At 46.7% G+C, this 13803-nt stretch overlaps 1 protein-coding gene across 5 annotated transcripts in view; it reads right to left on the bottom strand.

The window, feature by feature from the left end:
- LOC120744492 (AT-rich interactive domain-containing protein 1B-like) overlaps nucleotides 1-13803 on the bottom strand; it is a 156108-nt gene that overhangs the window by 31263 nt on the left and 111042 nt on the right. For all 5 annotated transcript variants that reach the window (XM_040048934.1, XM_040048935.1, XM_040048937.1 and 2 more), the window contains exons 6-7: nucleotides 6020-6106; nucleotides 2045-2218 (exon numbers count right to left, since the gene is read on the bottom strand). In XM_040048934.1, coding sequence (XP_039904868.1) covers nucleotides 2045-2218; nucleotides 6020-6106 — 261 coding nt within the window. The remainder of the gene's footprint in view (nucleotides 1-2044; nucleotides 2219-6019; nucleotides 6107-13803) is intronic.

Here is a 13803-nt window from a genome sequence, read left to right as displayed (position 1 = left end):
AAACGAACTACAACAGCAGATGTCGACGTTTGCCGGCTGGCTGGGAGTTTCATGTTGGAGAAACAAGCGAGCGCAGAACGTTTAATTACACAAAGCGATCCAAACTTCTTTTTTTCCAGTTTTCCTGGAATCTGAGACTCGTCAATTTTCCAAGTTTTTTTTTCTCCTGAGAAAAATCTGAAAAAGCTTAGACTGATGGTCAGTGCAACTGGAACGCCACAAGGCTCCTCAGACAGGCCGAGAGAATGTGGCGGAACATCTGATTACTGCTCAGAGGCCAAAGAAACAATAAATACTCAGGAAGAGATGGATGTGGATTTCCTGCACTGATCACTGCACATTTATGTGACCTCAGGACGACATATGTACACACACAGCACAAAAAGAGATAAGAAAGCCGGTCTCGTGATCTAATATGTTATCAGGATCTTGATCATTAGTAAAACTACAGTAAAAGTAAGTCCTCTGCTTGACTAGGAAAAAACTGCAGATTGTAACTTTTTTTGCATTTGGTGACTGATTGCCATCACCTACTGGTTGCCTGTAGGTTGCAAATTGATTGCACAGGTCACCTGGTAGGAGGCAACAATCGTGGTCCAACTGAGGCTGACTGCAGACTCTCAGACAGACACGCTGCACTCTGCAGAGTCCATCTGCAACTCGACTTTATGTATTCTTTTAACTCTTGAGATGTTTCTAGATGAATATTTCAGCTGTTAGCATTTGCCCTCTCATGTTTGCATGCTGTGCATTTTGGTCCAAAAAGCTTCTTCCTCTGGTTTTTGTGACTCATTCTTGCAGCCGTCTTGTTCTAAACTAAGATCTCCAGTAAACATGAATGAACTGGTTCATTTTATGCACAGCATGTGTCTCATTAGAAGACAGGCCGGTCCCCATCAGAACGAGGGAAGCCATCGTTGCGATCGGTTAAAGGAACACATTCAGCTTCTCTCTATGGACATGATAACCTACTGCAGGTGTGACACTGGACTGTATGTATTTGAAAGAAATGAAGCTAAAACAGATTCATTATGTTCAATTCTTTTTAAAAACAACTCATTTTTCTTTGAGGCCGATATTTCTCCAGATCATGATTCAGTGGATGAAGCTCGTGACGTGTCAGCCGCCTCATCAGTCTGGAGCTCATAATCTTATCACGAGGAGGGCCAAGAGGTGTGTCCAGGGTTCAAGTGTCTCATGAATATAGTCTGGCTTTGAATGCCCACGATGAGACCTGCCACACAGGATGATAGAGGACTGTAACAGCTGTGTGCGTCGAGACTGTAGGAAACAGCCAATGGAAACGTCTTTCAAAAGGACTCTTTTTGTATTCCTCATTAGCAGACTGTCTTTGACACCAGTGACACCGAAGTCAAGCCCGGTGTGACGGTGAGCGCGAGGCCAGCGGTAATCAAAAATGACAAATGTGACTCTCCAATCTGGGGCCAAACTCCTGCGTAACCCCTCTGAATGGATGATAGGCTGGACTCGCCCTCCCAGCGGACCAGTCAGGAAGCAGAGGCTGCTGCACAAATGTGATGTCAGTTAAAGTCAGCGTGGGGCCTGTTAATGCTTCTCGTGATTATAATTCAGCACGAAGCCTGACAGCAGTCGCAGTTTTCTCTGCTTTTTTAAACTATCGCCTGAAAGTTAGACTCTCGCGTTTGAGGCGTTCGTGCTCGCTCGACTTTTAACAGAGTTTCTGGTAAACTGACACGTGCTAAATATAGACTCGTGAATCAGCTCTTATGTCTTCGGCAGATTAGGAGCTCAGAGTAACGCGAAATTGCCAGTTTTAGAAAACATTAAACAATCATGATTTCAAGGCTTTTCCACAGCTGAGCCCGACATCCTGTTTTACAATTTCTCACCTTGTGAGAAAACTATGTGAGATCCTTGCAAACGTTTTGTTACAGCTCTCGCCATCATCTCTACACACATATATTTAATTATGTTTCCTGTAATAATAAAGGACAAACAAATATTCCAAAATCTTCTGTTCATTTAAATGTTTTCAGACGATCACATTATAGCAGGCACCAACCTTGGTGTCCATACTGAGGTGCGTGTGGTCCGTAAGGGCCCGCGGGGCCACCCTGGGAGTATGGACCCACTCCGGAGTAGAGGGGGCCCCCTGGCGATGGGTGGGGGGACATGGGAGGTCCGGTCTGTGGAGAAGCAAACTGAGAGGCAGCCGGGTTCCTCTGCATGTTGAACCCTGAAACACAAAAACAGGCATGAAAGCAGCAAAACCAGCGGAGGATTTGTCTGAAGCGGTTGTGTAAGTCGACAAAGTGGGACATTTATTCAATTTCCTCGTGTAAAAAGAGCCGTGTTCTGATAACGACCCTAATCTTTTACCTCAGCGCTGGCTCCTGTTACTCGCAGATACACTTTGTGGAGTAATACGGCGCGGTCCAGGTGTTAGACGGTGCATAAAGAAAGCGGCAGGCTGACACAGGCTCGCTCGCTCAGAGAATTTTAGCACGGGCAGAAGCAGAGGGTCAAGTGTACGCGTGTTCTGAAAGACGCACGCAGCCGAGTCTGTGCGCAGGGTTTGTAAAAAGCCAACCGTTTGCTCGACTCTTCACAGAATAGCCGGCGATTTGACCGCAGCTACTATGTTTTTCTAAACCGTTTTGTCAATAGATGTGTCAGAGCCCCTCAGGCCCAAACTCGCCCGCACCATTCAAATTGACATTTGGAGAGATCCTCGCCTGGGCTTCGCTCTTTCAAGCTGCGCCGTTGGTTTTTAAACCCACAGAAAGGTCTCCCGATCCACCGCGAATGCGGAAAGGTCGCCGGGCGGCCATTCAGAGAAAAGAGAGGTTGCGTGGGTGTGGAAACGAGCGCGTGCGGTAGGGGGATTGCAGATTAGGGCGTAAATGGATCGGGCCCGCTCGACTGTAAACTGTGATAGCGATCCGCTTTGCTGAATGGGCGCCGACTCTTTAGCGAGTTTGGGGTTTAGGGAAAAACGATAGAGTTGGAAAAGTGCAAGTTGACACTTGTTTAATTCCTTGTTTCTGCTAAGAGAGCATGAGAAAATATGAGGAGAGGGAGATGGAAGTTTCACTGCATGATGGCTGTGTGCGCATACACGCATGAGTTTGTGTTTCTCGGTGTGTGGGGGAGATAACAGAGAAAGAGAGCAATAAAAGTGTGTGTGTGTGTGTGTGTGTGCAGCGAAGAGATGAAGGCCAAGACAGAAAGAGAGGCAGTGAGAGAGAAAGTGTGTGTGGGAGGAAAGACAGTGTAACAGAGGGAAAGAGCGATCGGGGCCTGAAAGTGCTTAGGCTGCGAGTGCTGGGTTTAAGGAGCGAGGACATTATTGTAATGTTTTGCTTCCATTAGGGTAAGGGGATTCTGGGAGAGCAGGAGAAAAAATACAGTGTGTAATACCGCACTTTAAATTGCCTGGAAAATGGATGGGGAGAGGAACATTGTGCAGACAGTGCTAAAAGCAAATAACACATTCAAGGATTTTTCTGTCTCTCTGCTTCGTTCGCTCTCCACACTCGCACACAAACACACAACACGCACACAAACCTTTCTCTCTTTCGGGCAAAGTGAATGAAGCTCTCAGCCGGACAACAACAGGCGAGCGGCGGAGCACGCGAGAGAAAGCGGGGGGAAAAAGGGACATTCAGCGGATTTATGGAAATGAAGAGCGGAGAGAGGCTCTTAGGGAGGCAGCCACTTGAGCAAAGTGGGGCGTGCGTGTAGAGGAGGACGAGGGGGGGGCGGTGGGAGGTTTAATCCTAGCTAGGGAAACAGCAAAAACAACAGCCAACCCTGTTAACCTCGCCGTGTTTTCCTGGACTGGGCTGGGGAGGGCGTGAGGTTTACAGGCATTAGAGAGCAGCACTAAATTTCCGATTTGATTTCATCATGTTGGGAAATAACCTTTTACAGTGCCGCTCCCGCTCTCTCCGTCTTCATCTATCCACTCCCTCTGTCTCTCTGTGATGTTAACTGCTCTTTGGTGGGTGATAGAGAGGGAGCATCGCAGTAATTCCATTAAGGTTGCATCCCACTCTTTCAGGGGTTTTTCAGTGTTGTGTGGATGCAGATTTTTTTTCACATGAGCAATTTTGCTGTTTTTAGTAATAGTTGAGAAGTGGCCATAATTGCTGGAAACAATTTTGCAGTTTGGCCAACACATGTGGCTTGCGGGTGAGCGTTCGTGTTACGAGCCTTTGGCAGCGAGTCGGGGCCAAAGCTGAAGTGGCTCCATCGGCAGAGCGCACGCTCGGGTCTGAATGAAAGACTTATCTCAATGTTTACTGTGACATTTTTACACAACCGCAATTTTACCATAAGAGTGAAGTTAAAACATGATGCTGCGTGTGTGTAAACTACATGAAGTGCAGAATATTTTAAACATATACAAACAAGTGTTTGTTGTTTTATTTGCATAGAATATTAAAAACCTGATAAACCAGCAGGGACTAGAAAGAGGAACATGAAGGTTTCCTCCCACATTATCTTCTCTTCACTGGCTCCCCGTCAAATCCAGATTTCTTCTTAAATAATCACGACTTAAAGACCTCGGAGTTTTGTATCGTCACTCTCACACTGCAGGCTCACTTGTTGTTTCTGGAGTATTCAAGGCCACGCCCACACTAAGCGTTTTTGGTCAAGGAAAACTGAGCTTTCTGAAAACGCTCTCCAAAGCGGATACATTTGAAAACGCCGTTTTCTTGTTGCAGTGTGGACAGCGTAACCGTAGGCTTTCGGAATCGATGACACATTTTAGTCATGTGATGCAGACATGTGACCAATTAAACTGAGACAGCGGAGGGTATTATACAGCAGCTGTTTGACAGCCCTATTAAAGACTAATATCAGTCAGTACGTGCTCCACAGAGCTTTTCTTCAAATTCTTTAACTCTCCCTCGCTTTTGCAACTTTGTACTTTTGTGTTACTCGCAGCAACAACTCCACCTCTTTCTGAGTCCGTTTAAAAAACTCAGTGGAAAGTAAATAAGTGGCAGACAGAAATGAGGCAGGTCGAATCTCGAACGTAAGCGTTTTCGACCGTTTCAATGTGGACGCACAACTCTGTGAAAACGACTGAAAGCGTGTGGACGCAGTTTTCAGAGGAAAACGCCGTTTTCAAATGTATCCGGATTAGTGTAGAATGTAGCCTAACAGTAGAATGGGAGGCGGAGCCTTCAGCTTTCAGGCCCCTCCCAGTTTGGACAGTTGGCCCTGTTCACATTTGTCTTAGCTGATACCATCCTATGCATCCACTGGGTTGTCGCCTATCATAGAAGGTTAAGGCAGTATTTAATAAGCTTGAGCCAGCCTACTGTGCTCAGTGCCTGCAAGCTGCTTTGCAAACCACCTTAGTGTCGTGCAGCGTGATGCTTGTTGTCACGGATGCCTGCTCAGGTCTGGAGGTCTTCCTGCTGCTCTACCTGCCTACAGCTTCTCAGTTATGCCCATGGAAGAGCGAGGAGGTCTCCTAGAACAGAACCACGAATCACTGCAGAAGGAATGATCTTCTTAGAGAGAAGCACTCACTATTGTGGCAAGTGGGAAATTCCCACAGTTCTTTCTCTGTCTTTGTCTTTCTTTGTAGCTGTGTCAAATGACTTGTTTACATCTCTTTGCTAACATCTTAAACTCCAAGTCTTCATATTTCCTAAGAAAATCTTTCATTACAGTCGCTGGTTTCGTCCGTGGTGCACTAAGATATCGTTTTGGTCTTCTGTTTGTTACGGCCTCTAATCCTCCTGCACCGCTCTCCTGTGTTTCATGTAAAGAAAGAAATTATTTCTATTTCATCGTCCGCTTTGTAAGTATACAAGCTCTTCATCTGAGCCCGATGCACAATGTGGATTTTCTGTAATATATATTTCTGTACTGTACAGAGCATGTGTGCTAGCCACTAAATGTTTTTGTAAAACATCCTTAAACATTGGGTAAAACAACGATTCCAGTCCTTTAACTTGAGCCTGGGGTAGCTGTGCCCCTGGTAGGCTGACTCACGGGCTAACACACACAGACATACCTCTCTCCTGAGCCATAGGGGAGCGTGTGATTGGCGGGTGACCTCCATCGGGTCCGTTTCCAGAGCTCTGCGGGGCCATGGCTGAACCTGCGGACATGGATGTGACATCTTTGACGTTATTGTTTTAAGAAAAGCTTTCACATTCAAAGAAAATGTTTAGTGTCATTTAAATTCCACTTTTTGCACAAAAACTGAAGGAAACAGAAATGGATTCATATTTGTTTTCTGTCTGCTTCAAAAGCAATGCAACAATTAAACCCTGAAGGTCCACTTTTGTCTCAGACGCACAAAGTTCTCAAAAAGTTTTCTCCCGCTTGATTGACGAATAAAAAAAAGAAAACAATAAGGGCTGCGTATCAAGCTGAAGGTTATTTTTTGACTGCCTTTGTTCCTTGAGCAGCGATTGATCGGGTCAGAGGGTCTGATGCCAAATTTAGCCTTTGCAGACGCACAGCGGGCTCAGCACAATTACTACACATGAAGCTGTTTGTGATTCACTATCAGCTAAATGACAAATGCACTTCCAGGAGACATATCAAGTCATTGGACCCCGTGCCACTTCCTTGTGTAAGCATTAAAGCTGCAGCGATCCCCTATAGAAAACCGGAGCCATTCCAGGAGCATCGATCAGGTGGTTGTGCGGGTCTTTGGGCTGCGCCTGGTCCATTGAAATCCAATAGCGAGTTGAGGGTCTGATTAGGACAATGGCAGACAGAGACTACGGCGGATTGATTTGGCCCAGAGGAAGGAGAGAGATGGCAAATTAACCTTTTATCTTCGAATTCAGGCTGGCGACGATGACGGGGAGAAAGGCGAGGGAAACTCGCCGCTTCTGTCTTTCTGTGGATACGATGTGCAGCGAGTGACAGGCAGCGAGTGCAATCATGAGGGAAACATATGTTCTGTGATGACTATCGGTGCGTGTTTTCAAGATTACAGAGTACGGGCTGACCCGTCTCAGTGGGAATATATGGAGAAACTAAGTGTTTCCTCAGGATGACACATGATGAAGTACAAACAATTCTGTCGCTGCTCCCGAAAACTCACATTGAATATAAATCCCTTATTACAGAGGAAACACTTCCCATTATTCAATCACTCAGTAGAAAAGTGCTCTTTCCACAAGTGTGTGTGTGTGTGTGTGTGTGTGTGTGTGTGTGTGTGTGTGTGTGTGTGTGTGTGTTATATGTCTGTCCATAGCTGCGGTAATACATGACTGGAGGTGACACTCTCTCCACATAAACAAACCCAATTAAGTCAACATAATTGCTTTGCATAAAAATACATAAACAACATTTCCATCCACCCCCCGCCTACACACACACACACACACACACACACACACACACACAGAAATACTTCCACAAACAAGTGTAAATAAACAGAGTCAAGTGCACAAAGACATGCACGTGAGCGCACAAAGCCACATAGGGTACGCAGTGAAATGTTCGCGCACACGCGCACACAAAGACCCCCTGCCTCATGCATGAATAGATCCAGCGGCGCTGCTTCAAAGAGAGAATATTCGATTAGTTAGTCTGTCACCGTGTTGCAGGAGAGAGGGGGAAAAGTTAGCACGCGAGTCTCAGAGATAACGCTAAAAACACCGGCTGCACGCTTTTATGTGCCGGCAGAAAAAGACAGTGTAGAAACACTCGATCCATTCACAGCTAAATGTACGCAAAAGAAGTCATTATGTGCAATATTACAGCAGCAGCACTTGTAACAGTCTAATAACAGGATGCTGTCATAATCTAAGTGCATCTAACAACAACGTTTCTCTGTACAGCAACTCGACCGCCATCATCTCACGGTGATTCATACGGTTCTATAAATCACTGCCTATTGTATTTATATAGTGGTTGGAATAAAGGGAGTGTAGATAGAGCAGACTGCATGTTCTGCTCTCCGTGTGCATCAGTGTACAGTTTATGTAGTAATGTGAAGGGTCACGGCAGGTTAGAGCCGGAGGAGCATGTTCAGCTGCAGTTCTGGTTTCCTCGCTTTAGATTGGCTGGTGGGGAAGACGAGGTAGTCAGCAGGAGTTTAGTGAACCCCTAAACTACGGAAGTCGACCCAACGATGGAGGCCGGCCTCGCTGTGTGTGTGTGTGTGTGTAGGGATGCATGCCAGGCACCAGCTTTGCTGTCAGCCTCTGTTTGTTTGGATGGCAGAGCCTGCGTGTGTGTGTGTGTGTGTGTGTGTGTGTGTGTGTGTGTGTGTGTGTGTGTGTGTGTGTGTGCGCGCACCACTACCAAGGTAGACCCAGGGAACGCTGCCCTGCATGCTCCACTACTCTCTCCACATACTCATGTAAACTGTCACCAGAGATGAATTAATGCAAAGACAAATGTGCGTGTGTGTGTGTGTGTGAGAGGAAGACCGAAAAATAAAAGAAGATTACCGACAAAAGCAAACTGCTGAACACGAGGCCTCAGCTCCGCCCGCTCTGCAGCAAAGACTAAACTTTGTGCACTTTATAATTATTTCACTACCAATTAATGTCCAAACAAAGCTCCTCTCGTCTCTTCTCACATTTTTCCCCCCTCTTCCCCTCCTGTCTCGGCTCTCGTCTCTCCCCTCCTCGCCATCATTTTTAACAAGGTGCCATTAAATAATTACGTCCAAATAAAACAAACAGGCTCCACGGCGAGTCCTGGCACTTTTAATCCACGCCATTAATAATTCATATGCTCAATCTTTGACGTGCAGCTCTTCCCCGTGTGCTGCCGAGAGACGGAAGAGAGAGCTAAATGTCAGCAGGAGCTCAAAGTATAGCTTCTCCGTGTCCGCAGTCTTCCAGCTGTGGATGAAAATGTAAAACGAATGAAACGATGAAGAAATGACGCCGAGTTCAGGCGATCCTGGTAAACGTGTGTGTGATTTAACAACGTTGTTTCCTCTTCGGTGGGAGAGACGGTGATTTTGAAGAAGAGCAGAATTCATGTGTTCATCTGCACATGCTCCAACAGTCTGGATGTTTCTGGTGCAGGAATATCTCTGCTCTCATCCTCCACTTTCACCCACTCATCTGTAACTTACACTCTCACAAAGAAATCAGCTCCAATGAATAAAAAAAGGCTTGTTTATCAAATCCATGCATATTCACTTTAAAGGTTCAGAGTATCAAAGATAGATCGGGCTCTTATTTTTAATTTTCTGTACTTTAACTCTTTTAGACTCTTCTTTGATTCCTGCCTTCAAACACGACTCATTCATAAGAGATCTGACTGCACCTGCCCCACTGTTTGTCTTTAACTCTGACCCTCGGGGCTTTAAGGACTTCACGCCGATTGTGCCGACGGAGAAAACACTGAACCTGCGGCAGGAAGAACCAGGAGAACTCTAACACGGGGATGCTCTTTGGAATGCGGCGGAAAAGTCGAATAACTGTAATTTCCTTTTTCTGTAAAAAGCCACTTAGCAAACACATCCATTTTTGACTCTTTCCTCATGATACAAGGCAGCCGAGCCAAGAGTAATGGGAGTTCAGTGCGTTTTTGGAGATAATGCTCCTCGCTAAAACCCAATCCACGTTTTAAATTTCTCTTCCACGAGGACTGTTGAGGCAACCCCGAGTCTCCTTTGAAGAGAGGGAGTGTGGTCTTTGAAGCTTTTTTCATCAGGGTTTCAAACACAAATGCTGCTGAAGTTCAAAGCCGAGAGAGAGCACTTGTGGCCATATTTCTGTTTTGTTTTCAGGGCCCTGGAAATATAAAGCTTAGGAGTTATTCTGCATGTGTGTGCGTGCGTGCTAATGAAGTCAACCTGAGATTCAATGAAAAAGCTTTTAATAATTGCCAGAGAAAGAGCCGGTGCATTAGCAGACGTGTGTGCACGCTTGCACGTATCAGCCACGACATTAAAACTGTGTAATACTAAAAGGAAGGAGCTCAGACCTGCAGCACCTTTGAGGTGGGGGTTACTGGTGTGGATCGGACTTGTGCACATCCTGCAGACGCTCGAGTGGATTGGGAGCTGAGTCAATAGCTTGGGCTTTTTGCCATCCATCTCCATCTGGGGGTGGGGGGATGGGGGGATGCTGCTTGGCCTGCTACAATTTTAAGGTGCACGTGTCAGAGAAGCACCCGCCGAGTGGCACTGAGACCATGACTGTTATTCACCGCTGGTGGATTTGAGGTTGTGACCGCTCGGTGCGTGAACACACACACAAACACACACAAACGTCCAAACTGTTTCTTACAAATAGCCGACCCCCGGAGCAGCGAGGGCTATTTTTGCTAAAGTGAGGTAACTGTGTTGAGCACTAATAGACTGACACAGAATACAGAGAAACGGCTGCTTCAGCAACATCTCTTAATACAACCCTCAGGCTATAAATGCACACACACCTGCACCGCCCTGCAAACACACACACACCCAGGTAATATCCCCTATTTGCCGTGTCTTTAGGGGAAAGAGGCAGATAAACAGCGGGCTCCAATAATGGTGGTTTAGATCTCAATGGGTGCGAGTCAATGCCTCTCCGAGCCGGGGGCTAATGTCAGTTAACACTCCCTGTAGGGGACAAACGCAGGCCTGCAGTGGCTCGCAAAACAAGCCCTCTCCCAAGATCCTCATTACTTCCAACGCTGAGCAGCAACTGTAAGTAAAGCAAAAGTGCAGCTTAAGCTAAAAACATAGCGAGCGGGATGCAGGGGGAGAGAGAGCGCGAAGGAGTGGAGAGAAAGCAAGAAAATAGGTGTTGGGGAGGGAAAATAATTGCACACTGTGCTCCGGTTAGGGTTTTCCAGTTGGACAGAGTTAGAATGGGATTTCTCTAAATGGCTAACGCAGCAAGCAGGTGCTGTTTTTCCCCTGTTTTGGCCGACGCTGTGCTTTGTGAATATAATGCTTGCAGGGAGCGCGTTTAGCCGTTTCACTGCGAACACGAGCAGCCTTCAGGACGACAACAGGCAGACAGGGAATAGTTGGCTAGATGGCAGCGGTTGTGCTGCTAGTGGTGATGGATGAAGAAGAATAAAAGGAGGACAAATTCAGAGAGAAAGAGCTGGAGGAGAGATGTGGAGAAATAAGAGAGAGGAACCGAGGCAGAAATAAGGATGGAAAATTCAGCCTTGTTCCTCGGTGGGAGTCCTGTACCACAGCAGCGCTCTGAGCCAAGAAAGCAGAGACAAACAGAGACGGGGAGGAAAGGGTGGGGACGAGGGAACGCGAGACACAAGAGGGAACATGAGAGAAGGCGAGCACGATGAAAATAATGAGAGAAAGAGAGAGGGACAGGGACAGCCAGCGGCGGTGTTCCCACCACGCAGCCTCTCAGGGAGTGGTGTGACTGGAAAAGTTGCCCAGCAAAACACACTCGCACAAAAACTCGCCCCCACCCTTTTACCCATGCTTTCTTCTAATAACGTACACCACAAGCAGAGGGGAAATCGAGCTATGGCTGAGCACCCCTGCAGAGCCTGCTCTGGGCTCATGGTTTGCAGCTTTTTGGGGAAGTCATTTAACTGCACGTCCACCTTTTTGCATGCAAGTAAGCGCTCCGGTACCTTTGGGGCATCGCTGCTTAACCTCTGACCCCAGAAAAGGAAAAAAAAACAACCATCTGTGGTCACTGCCATAATTACAGCTTTAAAAAAATAACCACAGACTAGGCCGCGCGATGATGTAAAGGCAGGAGTGGATATAAAGCATTTTTCAGGAGATTCACATATGAAAGGACGCTCGAGGTAACATACTGGACAGATCTGGCCTTCCCTCTGTCTATCCCTCCTTCCCCTCTCGCCTCCCCTCGCCCTGACCTCTCTGTCCTTTTCTGGGCCCCGGAAGCTCTTGAAGCGAAGCGCAGATAAACAGCTTAAACTCTCCTGAGCGCTCGCCCGCAAGCTCCAATCACCTTATTAGAAGAAAATAAAAACTTGGAGGGGCTGAGGAGAGATGGAAGAGGGAGGAGGGAGAGCAGGCAGATACTGTTAGCGGGACCTCGGAGGACCTCGGTGGAAACACAAAGAGTATTTGTGATTTTGTGCAGCAGACAGAGCGAGCCGGCCTGTGCAGGAGTGTGGATGTGCTCTGTGTCAATTAGTAGCTGCACAAAGTGAAAAATATTGCAGTTTGGCCTTCAAAAGCAGCCGGGCACACAGACACAGTGTGCATACTTACAGCCACTGTAGTTTTTTTTGCATCACTTTTTTTCCAACAATTATCCCAACAAGACAAAGCTTTAATAACACATCATCACCTTCTATTGCAGCAGCATGAAAGATTCATCCAAAGTTTCTCTGACACCTGAATGAATTATTAGAGGTGCACATTCACTGCAGAATACAAGACCTTCAGAGTTACTGTGAGGGATTCATCGGAGCAGACCCTCTCGGTTCTGTGAGGTTTTGCTATTTTGTGGCGGATTTAAAAGGTCAGGCCTGTCTGAACGTTTTCTGGAACACGGTGACCTGACAATCTTCTGCCGGGCATCTTTTGGTTTGAATCTGTGGAGGCCTCAAGGACAGAGTGTGGGGAAGGAATAATAAACGTGCGTGCTGAAACATATGTGCTCATCTCTGATCACCTACAGTGGATATCAAATATTTCTATGTCAGATTCTGTGTTGCCTCTTCAGTGATCTTACTAAAGAAGACAGCCACACATTTACATCCCCAACTCCAAAGTAACAGCTGCATCTCTGACACATCTGGAAATGCTCCAACAGTGCTAAAAGGTAGATACAGATTTTAGAGCAACATCTGCTTCATCCAGACATCTTTCAGGGAGGCCCTTCATATTTCAGCAGGACGATGCTAAACCTCCAGAACATCTGCAGCATCGTGAAACCAAAACCAGACAAAGAAGATCCAGGAAGCCTGAGCAGCTCGAATCCCACATCAGACAACGGGACGACATTCCTCTGTGAAAGTGCAGCAGCTGCTCTCCTCTGTCACAGACTGTAGGAAGCTGCAGACCTGTGCAGACTTTTACAGACATGCTGCTGCCATCAAATTCATATTTTCTTAATATAGTTCATTTTTGCACTTTAATGCATCCTGGGGATTTTGCATTTTATAGTGTTGCAGCTTTTTTGGAATTGAGGTTGTACACCAGGGGTCCCCAATCCCAGTCCACGAGGGCCGGTGTCCCTGCAGGTTTTAGATCTCACCCTGGGTCAACACACCTGAATCACATGATTAGTTCATTACCAGGACTCTGGAGAACTGAAGACATGTTGAGGAGGTCATTTATCCATGTAAATCAGCTGTGTTGGATCAAGGACACATCTAACACCTGCAGGACACCGGCCCTCGTGGACTGGGATTGGGGACCCTTGTTGTACACACATGATTTTTACAGTCTCCTTCCAATCAGGTCCAAAGGCAGAAGAACAGTGTATTGTTTGCATATGTGGTGATTGAAGAAATGTTCCCTTCCCTTCACTCACTGTCTGCACACCAAAGGAAAGCAAAGAGGAATCGGGGCTGTGTTTGTGTGAAGTTTGATACGTATCAGATGCAGTCTGGTAATGAACATGTCTTCAGCTCGTTGTTTGGGAAACACGACAGTCAGCCTCATCCTGACAGGAAGTGACGCCACACTGACAGGCTGCCAACCTGGAGACAACCTGTCACACCAACCTGTGCATGCACACAAGCCTAAAAGCAGCCGCTGCGTTACCCACAACTCGAAATCTGCAGCAAATGCGAGTTTTTAGAGCTTTAAACATGCACATAAACGATGCAGCATGTCTGATGGATTCTGGGGCTGCTGGGGTTTTATTAACATAGAGACTAGTCAGCGAGCATTTTAAAAACTCTGCTCTTCTACTGGAT

The sequence above is a fragment of the Simochromis diagramma genome, unplaced genomic scaffold (assembly GCF_900408965.1).
Source record: "Simochromis diagramma unplaced genomic scaffold, fSimDia1.1 OVJJ01000305.1, whole genome shotgun sequence".
In the NCBI taxonomy this organism is placed as follows: domain Eukaryota; kingdom Metazoa; phylum Chordata; class Actinopteri; order Cichliformes; family Cichlidae; genus Simochromis; species Simochromis diagramma.
This window is presented reverse-complemented; position numbering and strand designations above follow the sequence as displayed.